Source organism: Pagrus pagrus, assembly GCF_965226575.1.
Source record: "Pagrus pagrus genome assembly, chromosome: 16".
NCBI lineage: Eukaryota > Metazoa > Chordata > Actinopteri > Spariformes > Sparidae > Pagrus > Pagrus pagrus.
In genome coordinates, this window is record NC_140200.1 from 25701373 (window position 1) to 25719174 (window position 17802).

The window sequence follows — 17802 nt, forward strand, 5'->3', positions numbered from 1 at the left end:
AGAACCCTGGCACTGTGTACTACTTGACAATGAAGACAACATACAAGCACTAGTATCTCCACACAAAGAGTCAATATTTTAATAGTTTTTCTTAATTCTATTGCTTTGTATACTTACAGTACATTGCCAATTTCTGCTTTGCCATTTTTATTTCTTTTTCTGTCTAGCTACCTATTCTTTTGCTGTTGAGCGTGTCATCCTGCATTTGAAATGCCATCATAATAGATAGGGCCTCACCGTGGTGTTGGATTTTGGTTGGAAAAGGTAACGGCTTACTGGCAGGTTGGGGACCCCTCAAACCTGACGCCGAGGGCCTCTCTGGCCTTTCTGTCAAAGTGGGAACATTGCTGATATTCTTTCTTCCAATTCATTACTCATGGGACATGCCATGCTTCGCATGCAGTGATGCTATGTGCTAGAGGGTCCAGACGAAGATGCACTGTTTGGGAGTGGATACAACATATTAAAAAATCATAGTTCTGGCATGCTTGGGGAAAAAACCTGACCCTAACCTGCCCAGCTTTAACAGATGGTGTAAAGGAAGCTTTGCCAAGCAAGTTTCCAGAAACGGTAAGTACAGTAAATTTGATGGTAAACGTGGTTTCAATCGAGTCCCACTTGTTAATAAGGAAATAAAATCTGTAAAATGTTATATTTTTTAGTAAAATTAGGATTGAGGCTGTCTTGATGCAGACCTTCCAATAACCAGTGATGGCGCACAGTCACAGTGACATCTTTGGTGGCCCTACCTCCAGCTCCTTGTACTGTGACATGGTAACAACCCTTCTGCACCACTGTTCTCCTAACACTAGAGGCCGCCTTCCAATCAATGTTAACCTGCTGGCTACTACTTCCTGTAGCCCTGTCAGCTGACTGAGAGAGGAAAAAGAAGCCAAGAGGTCTTACTCAGCTCTGAGTTCAGGATACTAAGAGTGTCAGCTGCCATTTAAACTGGCTGTGTGGTAGCGTGACGACTGAGGTTAATGGAAAAGCTTTGTGGCTTAGGCTCAGGTACTACTATACTTAACTTTAATTTTGCCAGGTTCAGTGACATTAGTTCAAATTATGCCCAACTGAAATTAGTGATATTCACTAATAGAGCCAGGTCGCCTGTTTGGTGAGTGAGTGAGTTTTTATGTCATGAGGTCAGAGGTAGAGCTGATGGTTAAGAGCTGTCGAAGGGGAAAGAAATACATGTCAGGTGACTAACTTTATGCTACTGAGAGACAGGGTATGATCAACAAAAGCCGTAACCACTGGAGCTCGAAGACGGAGAAAATATAGTCCAACAAACAAAGACAAATAAAGCCTTTTGTGTTTGTGCATGGCTGATTCATTAATAATGAGCAGAAGAGATATTATGCCATATTCTTTCCGTAAAGTGGGTCACTTTTAGAAACAGAGTGAACTTCCTCGTCAATAGACGATCTCTGCAAACGTCCAGCAGCCATACATTGACTGGAGGTGTATGGAGGGACTCGGCGGCTGCAGCAGCGGTGCCCCGCTGTCATCCTCTCCTCCACCAGCTGCTTCAAACACCACCGACTTCATTTGAACGATTTAGACCGGAGAAACACACCGGACACACCGGAAGCGCCAACAAGCTAATCGGACCGCTCTCAGCTGTCAGTCGTTGGTCAACAGCACCGTGTCAGCTTCAGGTCCACCCCACCAGCTCTGTGACAGCTTCAGGTCCACCTCCACCAGCTCTGTGACAGCTTCAGGTCCACCTCCACCTGCAGTCGTAGTAAGACACGGACAGGTATGTCTTCTTCCGCCGCACGAGACACCGTCGTTAAAAAGAAGCACGTTCGTTTCGCCAGCATGGAGGACGACGACGACGACAACGACGACCAGGAAGAAGACACCCTGTTTGACAAGAGGAAGGACACCGGGAGAGGGCTGAAAAGTGCCCTGAAGGCGGCCAAGAGGACGACGAGAGCGGGATGCGACGTGGAAGTGGTCAGCGGAGCCAGGGGCGGGTATGGAGCGTGCGGCCGCTGGATGGTCACCCTCGCGCTCTGTGCATCCTTCCTGGGCTTGGTAATGTTGTTCATACAGAACCAATGTATCTGTGAGCTTCCTCAGGCCTGCTCTTAAAATAGCTTGATAGTAAGTTAGGAGGTTATGATGTCAGCAGGTAGCAGGACAAACACCTGTTCACACTCAAGGTTTATCTTTAGTGAACATGATTTTAACTTCTAAAGTCCTTCAAATGAACGTTTACAGTTTGATTTGCATTCTTCAGAATTCTGCCATGTGGATTACGTGTATGTGATTACATGTCTCTCCAGGACACACTAAAGCAAAAGCAGGCCAGTGACACGTTTAGAAATGAGCTGGTCTGTAAAGCTGTCAGTCAACACCAGACTGTTTGTAATGTGCAGAGAAGAGAGTGCTTCAGTATCCTGCAGAGACAGGATTTACATAGTTGTAAAACTTGCTCTTCAACAATGTTATCCGCATCAGATTACTGAAATCATCCATACTTCCATTTACACTGAGGGAATTCAAATACGCACAGGCTTGTTATTTCAGCAACACCCTTGTTCACTTTCACTGAGTTACAAAATATGGATATAAAGACAAGTAAGAAACAGTGGGATGGTTGTTAAATACACTGTTTCACCCTAGTACAACACATTGTCTTTGTACTGTCTTGGCATAACAGATTTACAAACAAACGTTACCATTTTCAGCAGTCACATTTCATTGTCAGTCGTCCAGAGTTTAGTTGTGTATATTTAATGATTATACAAAGTGTTAAGAGAAAGCAGAGATGTTAATTTCTCTGACCACATTAGCCCTAATTGACCAGGAAGCATGCTGCATTTAGCATGATTTTGTTGTCACAATTGAAAAAGGTTGACGGGTGAATGAGTGAGAGCAGCAGTAGATTACAACATGTTATTTATAATTAACTCATGCCATGCAGCAAACACTGAAAATGATCAAGATTTTACAAAGATATATGACAGTTTGCAGGGTTCAATTTACATGCTGCTCTCCTGTCTTTCTAGGGGATGAGTATCTCTGTTCTTGGCCCCACATTTGAGGACCTGGCTGTGAATGTGAAGAAGAACATCAGCAACATTTCTTACATCTTCGTGGGCCGCTCTGGGGGCTACATCGGTGGTTCCCTCTTAGGAGGCATTCTATTCGACTGCATGAACCCCCATCTGCTGCTCGGTAACTCCTCACCACATGAAGTTGTTGGAGAAGTTGTGTGTAGGGATGTCTCAGTTAAAAAAATTACTGGCTCCATTTCAAGTTGAAGATGACAACATGAAGGATGTATCTGTTCTTGTCTCGTTTCTATGTCTTGTAACCTATGGCAACCAGCCTGTGACCTGTGTCTTCGGCCTGCACATCCACTAGCTTTACATGACAGTTTCCTCTGATTTTTATCACCTCTTCCACTAAAATAAGAGCATGTTCTCTCTGATTATCCTGTCTTGCAGGGTTTTCTATGCTGGTCACAGCATTTGGAATGTGTGCTATCCCTTTCTGTAAGCAGGCTCTGCTGCTCACCGGGCTCATGTCCAGCATCGGGATGTCAATGGGTGTTCTGGACACAGGTAAGACAATACCACTGGAACAAGTTTTTTAATTCCTGGAAGATGGCATAAAACTGGTCTGTCTCTGCAAAAGAAAGACACTAATATTTTTGAAATTGGTGCCGCATGAGCAGAGAAAACAGAGAAACGGTGTTGTGGTGTTCCTTTTTTCTCAAAGGTGGAAAACCTACAACAACCAGAATGCACTGCTCCGCTCTACCCTGAAATCATTTTAGGCAGAAATAGGCAGTGTGGTAACAGAATGTTTATTTTTATAGTTTTAATAGTTTATTAGCACTGCACTGTTTAGACAGTTTGATCAGAGTTTGGTGTGACGGCCCTCACTCGATCCGACAGTACTCTTTGTGTCCATGAAGGCACGCAGACAAAATGCAGAACAGCGATGTGTTGCCCTCATCTGTCAGATCACATCGTCTTATTTGCAGGATTTTTACCGCAGAAAGCAGTTTGCTCTGGGAGCAGGCAAAATGAAGAGAAGTTCAACATTGTTCATTTGCACATACTATGTAGTGACACAACAGCTGGGCGATATGGCCTGTAAATGACATTGCGATTTTTAGGCTATATCCGGATATTCGGACATACATATTCTCAATATTTTAAAATGTACTCTAAATCACCGTATAAATGTTCAATTCAACCCTTTGATGTGTAAAATGACACTAGTGTGATGACTCAAGTAGTCGTTCACATTTAGCAAACTTTTTATTTTGAACCAGGCAGCTGCACTCTTAAGCTTTTAACAGATGAAAGTAAGTAATGCCATGGTAGGGCTGCCTAGTTGTCAAATCATGAAATACTCTCACACAGTTTATAACTGCATGAAACAAACATGAAATACTAATATAGTTTTTGATTGCATGTGACAAATTATGAATTGCTGTCTTAGTTATGTTTACCATTGTTGCTAGTAAAAATGATTATTATTTTCCCATTGGGGGGGCAAACCTACAGAATTACTCACCAATCGCAAGGTGCAGCCAATTGCCAAAACACCGCAGCCTCGTCCACTCATTCAGGCTCACAGCTTTGATTATAATAGTCACGTCATCTGTGGTGATCGTCACACTTGACAAGTTTCTGACAAGTTCCATGACATGAGAGCATCTTGCATTCTTTGTGCAATGAGCTCTCTTTATGATCATCAGGAAAAAAGCTCGTTTGGAGGCACTCCAACATTTAGTCCTAGGACTGTGCAATTAATCGAATTTTGATCGTGATTTCGATTTTTGGGTCAAACGATCTCCAAACTAATATAATCGAATTGAAACGATTTATTTGGCATTTTTCGTTGTACAGTAAGCCTAGAGATATTCTGAAAGAGACGCGCATGCGCAATTCAGTCCTTCGTCCAAAGCATTCAACACGGCCCTGCTGACTGGCACTCACTCAAGTTACGTTTTTCCCTAAATTACATAATTACATAATCACCATCAGTCAACAGGACGCTGTCTGACTCTGTCACTCGCGGGGAGGGATGCTGTTTTCTGGGGGAAAGTTCACTAAGTCTCAGTTGGGAGGGCTAAGTTTTTTGCTGGGGACAGACGCTGTTTTTCGGGCAGAAATGTGACGAAGAGTCGGTAGGACCGACAGGCTGCCAGACACTTCACGTATAACTGCGGTATTTTTTTCCTCATATAAGTTGCCAAAGACACGACCAGTTACTACGTTACTGTTGTTTGGTCATGTAACGTTGCTTTGTGGGACATTTCTCTATATTTTGTTGAGTGAAGGATCTTTTTAGTTATCAGACAGTGAACACCATCAGATTGACACCCCCCCGCTCCGCGCCGCCGGCTTATCCGTTCTTACTGGTTCGGTTCACCAATACTGCGCGTCAGACATCGATCTCAGACACACTGTATAATGCGACTCCTTATCCGTCAAATTCGGACAGGCACAAGAAAATAACAGCTGCCATTGGATACTTTTTAACTAAAGATATGCACCCTATCGTTTGTCTTATTTGATTTTCTAAGTATATTTATTTTATTCATTAAATGTTTTATAGAAATTGCAGAACAGTTGGACACATATTTGTACATTATTTTCGATTTGAACATTTTGTGTATTTTTTTGAGAGAAATGCTGAATAAATGCATCATGTTTCCAAACTCAAAAATAATCGTTTAAATAATTGTGATTTCAATATTGACCAAAATAATCGTGATTATGATTTTTTCCCTAATTGAGCAGCCCTATTTAGTCCTACCCCTGTTTTGCACGTTCACGTCTAGGGGTAGGGTGTCCGGATTCTAGTTAGGATAGAGGGGTAGGGTGAGTGTTGGGGCTGAATGAAGCTGTGTTATTTTCATTTTTTTTGATGGCTCAATTGATAGTGTGAAGCTGTGGATGAATTGCGAGCGTCCCAGTCATTTCTGTTGACTTAAACAACATCGACGTCAACTGATGACATATGAGGGTCTTGAAGTGTTGTCCCATTTCATAGGGAGAGATTTCAGCCACTACCCCATGAAACATCACAGGATCAGGGAATGTAGGGTCACTGCAGGACATCAACATGATGTAGCTCACACAGTGATACCTTGATAAATGTAAATGATGGTTTAATCTATAATAAGTATATAGTAATCAGTTTTTTTTTTCCTTTACATTAGGTGGTAATGTCCTCATACTCAACACATGGGGCGAGCAGGCAGGCCCTCACATGCAAGCTCTGCACTTCAGCTTTGCAGCCGGGGCCTTTGCATCTCCAATCATAGCCAAGCTGCTGTTTGGGCCTGACGGGAACAGCAGTGCAGGAATCATATCGCCCGACTCCACACCTCCTGTCACCACAGAGCCAATCGCCAAAGCCCCTGATGTTCACACAATCATCCACGATATCCACAACAAGAGCAGCACACTTAAATCCATGTGGGCCTACATTGTGATCGGCTCTTTTGTCTTTCTCATCTCCTTCCTCTTCTTCATCCTTTACTCTTGCAGCAGCATTTCACGTGACAAAGCCCGCGCGTCGTCAGGAAAGCCCCTCGTGGCCAAACATCACATGGCTCTTGTTGCTCTGCTGTTCTTCTTCTTCTTTGCCTACGTCGGTGCCGAGGTTGCATACGGCTCCTTCATCTTCACCTTTGCCAAGGACTATGCCCTGATGCCACAGTCCCAGGCAGCTGGGCTCAACTCGTTGTTCTGGGGGACGTTTGCTGCCTGTAGGGGCTTGGCCATCTTCTTTGCTGCCTGTATGTACCCGGGCACTATGATACTGCTCAGCCTGGTGGGCTCCACTGTGTCCTCCCTGCTCCTCTGCCTCTTCAGCAAGGAGAAGGTAGCCCTGTGGGTATGCACTGGTTTGTACGGGGCATCTATGGCCACCACCTTCCCCAGTGGCATCTCCTGGGTGGAGCAGTACACCACAGTGACAGGCCACACGGCGGCAACCTTTGTAGTGGGTGCAGCGCTGGGTGAAATGGTGCTGCCTGCTCTTGTAGGCTTCCTGCTGGGGAAGTTCAAAGATCACCCCCTGCTCATGTACCTGTCGCTCATCACTGCCACCTTCACATCCATCCTCTTCCCAGTCATGTACAAGCTGGCCTCGGCCCCGAGCAGCCAGAGCAGGAAACCCCGTGCCAGGGGCCGTTCCGACGCAGATGACAGCGAATATCGTCAGGCACTGCTGGACTCCGGAGCCAATGAAGAAGAGGAGGAGGAGCAGGACAACGAGGCTGATCAGTGGAACGATGCTGACTTTGAGGTTATTGAAATGGATGACACAGCAAGTCTCATCAGTTCACCCAACAAGGCTTCCTCTCCTCCGGACATCACTGGTCTGACAGGCAGCTCTGCGGCATCCAACAACCAGGTGTTGCAGCCTGCAGGTGGAGCCTCTTTCTCAGATACCATCTCCCTGGTAGGAGACTCACCCAGACGCAAACTGCTGCTCTCTCTGGACAGAGAGAAGAGAGACTGAGAGTTCCTCCTTTTACTCCTCAGTGCTGCTGATCTTTCACTTAACACTGGAGGAGCCATGCCTCTACATGTCTGTGCTCATTTGTTGTCCAGAACCTGATAACTCCAGTCTTTATGAACAGTTGTGATATTTACTGTGCAGCACTGAATGCAACCCTGACTACTGACCGAAAACTGTGCAGCTCAGAAATACCCATATAGTACTTTGACTCAAGGTTTGGGTTTTGCACAGACTCATCAGAATATTTTGAAGCTTTCGGACCGCTCCTGAATGACAAAGGACCAGATTGTGAACGGTTTATAACAGATGTGTTATGAGTTATATAATACATTGTTGAGTCTCTACAAGGAGACTGCATTGGCTTGCTTCCCTCAACAGTAACGTCAAAGGTCCGGCTGGAGAGCAGAAGTCCCAGGGCTGGTCGAGTTCAGTGCCTTGCTTGATGACAAATAAGCAGAGCGGATGATTTGAAACAGGGACAGTCGGCCTCCTCTTCATCACATCACCCTGCTGCCAAAAACTGATGTTTAAAACGTAATTTAATTTTGCACTATTGCAGTGATTTTATCAACAGCAGGAAATGTGTGATGATGAAGTTTTTTGTTGTTGTTGCACTTTTGTAAAGAAGTTTTAGAAGTCATGTATTGTAATGTGTCATATGGCTTGTGGTTCTCTAAATCATGTGTTTTCCCTCTGTGATTCATTTTGTTTTGTCGAAACTGAAAACATACACAGAAGGCATTTTCATACATTGACTTTTTATTATATCAATCTCAAACCTCCACCCACAGCAATGTCCATTAAAAACAAACAAAAAAACACCTCCTTTATTATTATTTTTACATATGTACAAATACACAGGTCCTGGGTACAGCTGTATGGAGAACTGAAGTTTGGATCTCAACGTGGTTCGATGAGAATTTCTTTAACTGAAAATTGGACACGTACACAAAACTATATGCACAAGAAAACAGACTGTTCATGACATAAATTATGAAAATACAGTATTGCAACAGTCCCAGATTTTTTTGAAATGGTTTCCAGTTCCCACACTCTGTAGATAAGAGTACGAGGTGTCAAATCTGCCAAAAATGGACATCAATACAATCAATGTTAAATGGAACATGAAAAATGTCAACCTTTAACATAATGCTGAAAACAGATTTGATTGCATTCATGGCCGGAGCTCTCGTTTTTTTTTTTATGCTTATGCACAGTGAGAATATAGATGGAGCTATACAGGAGCTATTTACAAAAGACTGTAGTCGATATAAAAATGAAGAAGTCGGTTGGTGGTTTGAATGTAGTTTGTCTTGAGATTTTGAAAGGAAGCTCCTTAAAATCCAATGACTTCAAACTGCCACAGCGCATACAAAATACGACAAGTCATCCTTGATTGGACTGCTCTCAGTTCCATCACAGGCCGTCTGTCGCTGTGTCACCAGTGACATCAACCTCACTCGGTCCATAGCAGCTAATGGGAGATGGCAGTAAACAAGCATGAAGACAAACACAAGTCCTGGGATGGAGGAGGGGGGCGCTTCCTACAGGAGGCTCAAACCAGACAGTCTGCACACGCAGAGAAATACTTAACAAATAACAGTTACAAGACAATGAAAACCCATCAGGGTTCAGTCAAAGCACCATTTAAACTATTACAACTGAATGGACAATGAAACACTAGAGGGGAGCGATTAGCACCAAATCAGTGGTGAGCTCCTGTGTTCAGGAGCCAATCAGAACTGCTCCAGCAGCTGTCGGAGGTAGGGGGCCTTGGAGAGCTGTCTGTTGACCCGGGAAAGCTTGTAGAGGACGGGACAGTCCAGGGACACACAGGGCACGTGCCGCTCTGCACAGCCACTACAGTTCCTACAGATCTGGAAAAAAATAAATTCACACATGAGCTGGGTGAACACAGGAATATTACACTCAGGAGGCTGTGCTACATCAGACACTATTTCTTCATTGTATAGAAGAGCTGACAGGGTTAATCTTTAACCTGTTGTAACAGTGCTTTATCTCTGACTATAAAAACTACTAATGGACACTGGGCTAAGGGTTGGTATGAACAAGGAAACAATCATTGATGCAAGAATGAGGAAATGATTCCCAAACATGGACAGCCAGTGACTGTGGATAAACACTATGCTTTCAGTTATCTCACTCTGTGGGCCCTGACAGACGGGAGGAGAAGCTCTGACCAGCATGGCTTCATATCGGGAAGCTTCTTTCTGAGTTCTCCCTGAGAAACTCCTCAATTTAACTCCTCGAGTCTCCACATTATAGTTAGGAGAAAAGTAGCAGGCAAAAGTTTTACAGGTAGTATTTGCAAAATGTACATTTTTACTGTAAATTCTTGCATACAGGGCTGTGCAATAATTCAAGATGATCATTTATTTGGATTTTAATGGCAAGGTTTTACTGGGATCGTCTTTAAAACATGGTATTAACAAAAAGAGTTACTGAATATTTAATTAACTGTAGATCTATTAATAGATATAAAATATGTAATACACATATAATACATAATATAAACAGTTCAAAGAACACATACACTGCTCCAAGCCGTCCAAGAAGGCCTTTAACCTTAAAGAGATGAGTGAGTCCAACCTCGCTTGATTCTGTATACTGTTCCACTACATTTAAAAGCCACTCTCCCAATCTTGATATTAGTAGGTGATTTTAAGGATCAAATAATTTTGGGACCTGGTGCACAGTATACTTGGCCTATGTTTAAAAAGGCTTCAGATACGCTTTTCCTCAAAAAATTGTTTTTCTTGAAAAGAAAAAGATGTTGAAACTTCTAATAACCTGTTGAACTCCTACAGCTGTACTCCAAATACTTTTTTAGTAATACATTTTTTAAGTTTGGTCAGTTTCATCATTTAAGTGATTCTGTGTATGCGTAGTCTGAACCTCACCAATCGCTTATTTGGCTGAAAATTCAGTGCCACAGATTTTGTTAAATAAAGCTTCAGAGCTGAGGAACACACTTTGAGGGTTATTTGGACTGTAGATTTTCCCAAGGAGGATTATTTTAATTTTAGTATGTGAAAGTGTTGATATTCATTGCATGTACTGTATGTGTATTGAGCTGAGGAACTACGATACATTTTTTGTCCAGATGCACAGAACAAGATGACATCACCTATATGCAACAAACCAAGTCATGTCCAGAACCCAATGAAAAACAGGCTCAATAGGTCCCAGACAGATAGATAACCTTGAAGTCAACACAGTACAAATATCTTCAAGGAAGTTTCAAGTTTCAAGGAAATAAAAATAATCCTACAGTCAAAATAACCCCCAAAAGTGTGTTTTTCAGCTCTGAAGCTATATTTAACAAGATCTGTGTTTTTTTTATGCAGGACCAAATAACTTCTAGATGTGACAGAACTACATTAATACTACACAGAATCCAAGTTTGGTTCCAAAAAGGTGAAAACTAGTGGAGAAAATGATGAAAAAGTTTTTAATTTGATTACTGTAACCATTCAGCAACAACTATTTAAATGAATACATTGCCAAGCTTCCTTAGGGTTTCTGGGATGTTCAGGACAAATTTAGCTATAGGATTTTACAAGGTCCCATGAATTTAATAGAAGTTTCATCATTTTTTCGAGAACATCCATGAAACGAACAGGGAAAAGTTCTGGATTTTGGGTGAGTTGACATGAAATGGCCCAGAAGCCAGTTATGTGTAAATCCATCTGTCTGCCGTAACATACAGTACATGACTGGAACACAGTTCTTTGTTAAATCGAATTAAATTAAATTCAACACTTTAACCCCCATTCCACTTAATAATGTATTTTGCTTATTGTCATTTGATGTATGTACAGATGTGTGCTCACATCTATCTGCTAATGGAGGAACATCTGTCTGCGCTCACCTCACAGAACATCTGGATGTACTTGATGATTTTATGACATCACAGCTAACATTGAAAGCCAATCGTGTAAGGCTGCACAATATTGGGGGGGAAAAAATAACATATTGCGATGACTGATAAAACGATTGCAATATGATCCATGATTAGTGCGAATATGGGAAATTTCTTGCATCACAATTTTAATTTTCCTGGAAAAAACTATTAAAATCTTTATTTTTACCTTTATCAAAAAACTGCAGCTTCTGTGATTTGAATATTGCACTTGGCCATGTTGCTATTTTGATCATATTTAAATCAATTGTGTAGCCCTAAATTCATGCAACTTATAAGTGTGATGTGGAAACTTGGAGGTCATTAACACTGAGGATGGAACGAATTGGGAAAAAAAATCTAATTGCGATTTTTCTGACCGACATTGCGATTACGATTCAATTTGTGATTTTTAAGTCAAGCTTCAGTTCAATATTTACTGTGTTGTTATATCATATTCTAATGAAAAGACGAGAATTTAAAGATAGGAACTGCTGCCAATAAGTGTTTATTATTTTTTTTCAATTGCCGTGGAACATATAACAATCAAACCCACAATTATATATTATATAAATAATTATAAAGTAATTATAATACAAATAAAGAAATTCCAACAAGAGAATAATTTCTGTAAACAATAATTTGACACTGTAATGCGTCAGGCAGCTCAGGAGCAGCATCTACATATTGCACATTCTGCAATCAAGTTTTAAAAAGTAATAATGAAAAATAAATTAAAAATTCCAATAAGAAGATTCCATATCACAGAAGTTCGGCCTTTCTTTGTTACTAAATCGTCCAAGGTTGCTTTTTCCGCACCACAAATCCAAAGCTTTTGTTGTTGCTAGGTGTATACGCAGTTGCCTTCTGCCACGTCTGATTGGTGAGCATGACTCACACCAGGAAGATGGCATGAATTTGTAAAACCATTGACACGTGTTAAAACGTGGGTCAGACGCGCATCCCACAGCAAAATTAATTGCAGCCTCTGCGATTTGCTAATCGCGTTGTTTCAAATCACGATTTGGATTTAAAATCAATTCAGCCCTAGTCCAGAACTTTTGAAATAAAATATATTTGTACATTCACAGATTCTGGATTTTTACAGAAGGGACAAGGAGATGTCCTCTTAAGGTAATAATTTTGAGCTTTTTTGTCCACTCGTCCTCCTCCTCACCACTGTCTCTCACCTTCAGCAGCTGGTCCTGCTGTCTCTCCCACTGTCTCATGTCCTGGTAGAGTGTAACTGCGACTTGCTGGGGCTCAGCGCGGCACCGTGAGCACACGCCCAGCTGGGTCAGCTCGTCACACACAGGGCAATGAAGCGTGGTGAAGTACTGGGAAATGGTTCCTTTCCTCCCCACTTCCTCTCCACCCACCGCAGAGGAGCAGGACGCCTTCTGGATCTGAGCAGAGAGACAGGAATTCTACATGAAGCATCTTCAAATGTTTGAATGAAATGTTATTGTCCAATAGCATCATCAGGATTATCTAGAAAAGCTTTATGACTAAAAGTTGGATTCAATCATACACACATTGATCATTTTGATCAACTGTGCTTCAGCTCTACCAGCAGGTGGCATGAGTGCTCTGTCAGAGTAGAAGCTGACTTGAGTGTGGACACAAAGACTGAGGCAGCAGCGCTGCAGTTTGATGAGTCTCATTCGATCCTCAGCAGGAAGCAGAGAGAGCGTTTCTCTTCATCCTTTGTTCTCTCTCCACCGACAACACTGAGTGTCTTCTCAAAGCCTGGTTTTATTTTGATAGGAAGGGAAGCAACAGACCAGTCTGTCTTTCTGTTGTGTTACACAGTCTGCTCATCAGTCACTTGTCAATCAAATAAAGTTGGTTGTTAATTTGTAATTAATTCTCCAAACTCAAGCCCATTCACATTCAGATTTTATCATGTGTCTTTATTACGCTCCTCTTGCTTTTCTTTTACACTGATGATTTTCATGTGGGTTATATAACACTTCAATCATTATCTCATATCTGCATTGCTTCTACATTGCAGAGGTAAGATTACAATCTTAATGGCTGCACATTTTCTGACATGAAATGTAAACTGTCTCACCCTGGGCAGCTCCTGGTACCAGTTGAACACATCCACTCCAATCAGTTGGAACATTCGGGCCAGTGGCGGCAGGATCTGCTTGGTGATGTAGTAGGTGGCATTGAGACGGAGACCGGGGTCCTGCAGCACCTCCATGGGCCGACGCACCAGCTGGATGAGGGGCACGCCGGGGATCCCGTACACAATCACGTAGGGGACCCGCTCACCCACTCGTGGCTCCAGGCGACGGTCGTACGCCATCATACGCCTGAGACCAAAGAAAGCACAAAGAACCTGATGAACCAGATCAGAACTGTGGGACCTCAGAGCTGTTTGTTGGACCTGTGCTCTAATGCAGCTCTTCTACTGTAAATATCAATAAATTCACTTCAAACACAATTCAGTGTGTCAATTTAGCAAAACCAAGAACCAACCAACCTGATAAACACACCACATCAACTGTAACAGTGCTCATGAATGAGGCTGAATGTTTTTCTCTGAAATATTTTTTTTTTCTCCCATTAAGAGATGGGTTGCCTAGCAACAGACTCCTGTACTGTACATGCAGGCTAGTGCAGCCAGACAATGAGTACTGTTGGGAAGGAGTAATTGGATTCACACTGACTACTGTAACTGTTGACAGCATGCTCTTTCTCACTCTGCCGCTCACCAAAACACACACACACACACACACACACACACACATACATACATACACAGTCAACAGGCAAACATATTCATCCAGGTGAAACTAAGGACTTCCTCTGTCTTCCTCCGTCTTATGTGGTGTTTCTCTTCATGTGGCTATTCTGCCAATGCCCACTGACAATGTGTTGACACATGCGGCACGCACACACACCTGGTGAGCTCCAAGGCAGGCACACAGGCTCCGGGCCGGTACGAGCCACTGCCCCGGTACTCCTTGGCGAAGGTGAGGTCCTGCATGCTGGCCCGGCCGTCCAGAACCTTCACACACTGCCGCTGCACGAACTGCTTCACCTGGCTGATGTCCCGAGTCTCAAACAGCAGCTTAATGGAACGCTCCAGGATCTGAAGTTAATCACATGACAGATGAGAGGACACAAACATGAGAGAATGAAGAAAGAATACAGTACTACAGAGAGACAAAATGGTTTAGATAATACAGAATTTCCATGAAATATAACAAAACCAGCGGTTTGAGTCCATGATATTTAAATATGACTTGGTGACTCAGCTGAAATGGCAGAATGAACACTGGACATCTCAGTGTCTAGACATTAAAGCAGCCCTTCTCCTGACTGACACATGTGAACAGTCTGAGTGAACGACAGAGGGAACAGAGATGGCGTTGCTGTGATTGGTGTACAGCACAGTAAAACGGGGAAGGGAGGAAGTGGGTTGGTTTGCCTGTTACCTTGGAAACAGCAGGGCAGCCATCGCGGCGCACCGTCTCGATCCCTTTGGCGTCAAACACAGGCTCCTTTTGGTCAAGGCTCTCGTACATGTAGCCCACGTAGCGCTTCTTTGTCTGAAGCACGCAGGGCAGGTACACCTAGGAGCACAAACACACATACAAATCAATGATCACCTCTAAGTGTGTCTAAATGTGCATATGAAGCTACCTAAATCCAAATCAAAGTGTGTGTGTGTGCGTGCACTACCTTCTCAAACTTGAGCTTGACTGGCTTGGGGTTGGTTGCAGTCACTGCCTCCGCGATCTCATTGCCGATCTTGAACGCCTGCTCTTTGGTGGCTCCCTTCAGCAGAACAAACATGCTGCAACACACACACAGATACACGCTGACCATGTGCTGCCACATCTCTCTGCACCTCACCTACTGCCATCGCTTTACTGTTGGTCTTCAAAAGCAAGGCAACAAACCTACAAGAAACAAAAACCTCAGCTGAGAGGGTCTGTGTTCATCAAACATGTCAGAATCCCATTCTGGAATCAGCCGTGCTGTGCCTGAATGCATCCTGTGTAGGCACGTCTTGCTTTTCATTTCATTGTCTATGTAAACAGGTTAGAGCAGACACACAGTCAGCAGCTCATGCAAGGCTGCAGCAGCACTTTGTCCAGAGAGTCTCGTTTTTTTATGTGACAAATGCCTGGTTCTCTGCAAATTAGAGCTGAGAATAATCTATGGACAGCCATGTCAACATCATAGCAGCGTTTCACTATAGTTTTCACATCTGTATCTGTAGGATATTACACAGACAGGTGGAGGGAAGTTTTAACGGTCTTTTCGCTCTCTCCTGCTCTCTCTCTCTCTCTTTTCAGTGAAGCGAAAGGAAAATAAAAAACTTTATTCATAATTATCACAAAGGCCAAGTCCATGCAGAAATATATGGCTGGCAGTAGCAGCACTGCAGCAGCAACCTGGCTGTGTTGACACATACAAGTGTGTTAGCTGCAGCAGAATATGTTAATTTCTGGACTGATTTCAATGCGAGACACTTCATACATACAAACACAGATCTTTTTGGTTTTCCTGCTGGTGTCATGTATTGATTAATTAATTATTGAGTAATTAATTGATTCCTGCAGTTTAAAACTTCACAGTTCTTATTGATAAACTACCAGACCAAAACACTCAAAATCACTGCTCCAAATACAGAAGCTTTTAGCCCTTCTGATACAGAGAATTAATGAGTGCCTTTGAGCCTGTTGTCAAATTGAAATATGTGCTCCATGAGGAGGCAGTAAGGCTCTCATCATCACAATATAATGACACATCAACAGAGCTGCTAGCACTCTTCACACAGGGTAAGAGATGGCGAACAGGAGTCATCAATGTGTCAGTTGTTGCTTTAAACTTTGGATAAGACCTTTATGATGGAACAGTCATCCTTTTTACATAGAGATCCTGCAATAATGCCCCAGCCAAGACCAGTTTACACTGAACCAGGCAACAGCAGCATTATGCCAGCCCAGTGTGTGGATTTAGATAGTATGTCGGTGTCAAAGAAGCAAAGGAAGCAGGACAGTGTCCCATCCTGCTGTCTCATCTTTTCAATCACTGTCCCGATAAACAGAAGGCTCTACTTGTCGCTGAAGTCACAGCTAACAGCAGCTAACTGTAACAGGCTCTATGTGAACATGGCAGGTGTCAGGACTGAACACAAACTCGGAGACCAACTGAGACCAGTTTGATGACAGAAAATGCAGTACATGTCCCAGAAAACTGGTATTGTAACTGAAATATTAATTTAATTTAATTAATCTTTATTTGTAGAGGGACCGTGTACAATATTAAACATAAATGTTGCCATTTGCATGTACCAGAGTTAGCTTAGAGCTAATTTACATCTACAGTCCCTTGATTCTCAACTGAATTGATACTGAATTGAATAGGAGATTGAATCAAATTGGGACCTTGTTGGAATCAAATCTATTCGAGATATCAGTGATGATACTGTGTTATACTACAGGATGGTATGGCAGAATACGGTGCAACATTCCTGTGTTGAACAGGCTCTGAATGTTGTGACTCTGGATTCAAAGTTGGGACACTGAGAAAAGTGTTAATAAGTGCTTACCTGTCGGTGTCCCCGTACACAACACGCGCTCCCCATTTCTTAGTGTCATTGACCAGCTTGATGGCTCTCTCCAGGGTCTCTCTGGCTTTGTGAACGATGCTGTCGCCAACCTGGAAACCACAGGTGAGATGTTAATGAACAAACACTGACATACAAGTTTTGAGAAATATTGGAGAAATGTCTGCAGAACATAGATTAAATGAACATTTATCTCCCCAGGAAAACACGATCCAGATCATTTGAGATTTGCATGAATTCTACAAATGAAATATTCCCCATGAAAATATGTGGTGTTGTATCCATTCCACTTCTCCCAAAGAGCCACAGATGGCTTTAAATATGGTGACACTTGGAACTTGAAAACTTAACAAACACAAATCTGCTTTGTCTGTCTCTCTGTTTTTCTGCTGAATATTCTAAGTCCATGAATGGTAGAACTTGTTGGACTGGGGACTGTGTGGGCCTTCCTCCACCTCATAGTCTCGTGCGGTGGCTAGTGTGGCGGCTGATTATAACCTTTGATGAGCTTACCTCCACACTGGGCATGCGTCCAGAGTAGTTGGCGGCGGCGTAGCCAAAGGTGACGTTGGCAATGAGCTTAAGTCCGAGCTGTCGGGCGTCCAGCAGCCTCATCAGGGCCTTGTCCTGCTTGTAGCTCTTCATCGACTGCTTCACCATGATCCGCGTGTTGAGGATTTCCTCCAGCATGCTGGGCAGGACCCCTTTACGCACTGAGGACTGCACACAAACAACAAAGGTCTAAGCGAGTGTACGAGTGAGGATACAGCTAAGCAAACGC

General features: G+C 42.9%; 2 protein-coding genes across 5 annotated transcripts in view; one reads left to right on the top strand and one right to left on the bottom strand.

Moving 5' to 3' along the window:
• The first annotated feature begins 1317 nt into the window (after positions 1–1317).
• Positions 1318–8327, top strand: mfsd4b (major facilitator superfamily domain containing 4B). The gene is made up of 5 exons (XM_084377390.1): positions 1318–1692; positions 1725–2043; positions 3021–3189; positions 3462–3578; positions 6197–8327. Exons 2-5 carry the CDS (start codon positions 1765–1767, stop codon positions 7504–7506), a joined length of 1875 nt encoding a protein of 624 aa, XP_084233516.1. The 5' UTR covers positions 1318–1692; positions 1725–1764; the 3' UTR covers positions 7507–8327.
• Positions 8328–8591: 264 nt separating this feature from the next.
• rev3l (REV3 like, DNA directed polymerase zeta catalytic subunit) overlaps positions 8592–17802 on the bottom strand; it is a 77985-nt gene continuing 68774 nt past the window's right edge. For all 4 annotated transcript variants that reach the window (XM_084377388.1, XM_084377387.1, XM_084377386.1 and 1 more), the window contains exons 25-32: positions 17535–17741; positions 17004–17113; positions 15125–15239; positions 14878–15015; positions 14341–14531; positions 13503–13749; positions 12619–12834; positions 8592–9383 (exon numbers count right to left, since the gene is read on the bottom strand). In XM_084377388.1, the coding sequence (XP_084233514.1) occupies positions 9243–9383; positions 12619–12834; positions 13503–13749; positions 14341–14531; positions 14878–15015; positions 15125–15239; positions 17004–17113; positions 17535–17741 (1365 nt within the window). In that variant the 3' untranslated portion in view covers positions 8592–9242. The remainder of the gene's footprint in view (positions 9384–12618; positions 12835–13502; positions 13750–14340; positions 14532–14877; positions 15016–15124; positions 15240–17003; positions 17114–17534; positions 17742–17802) is intronic.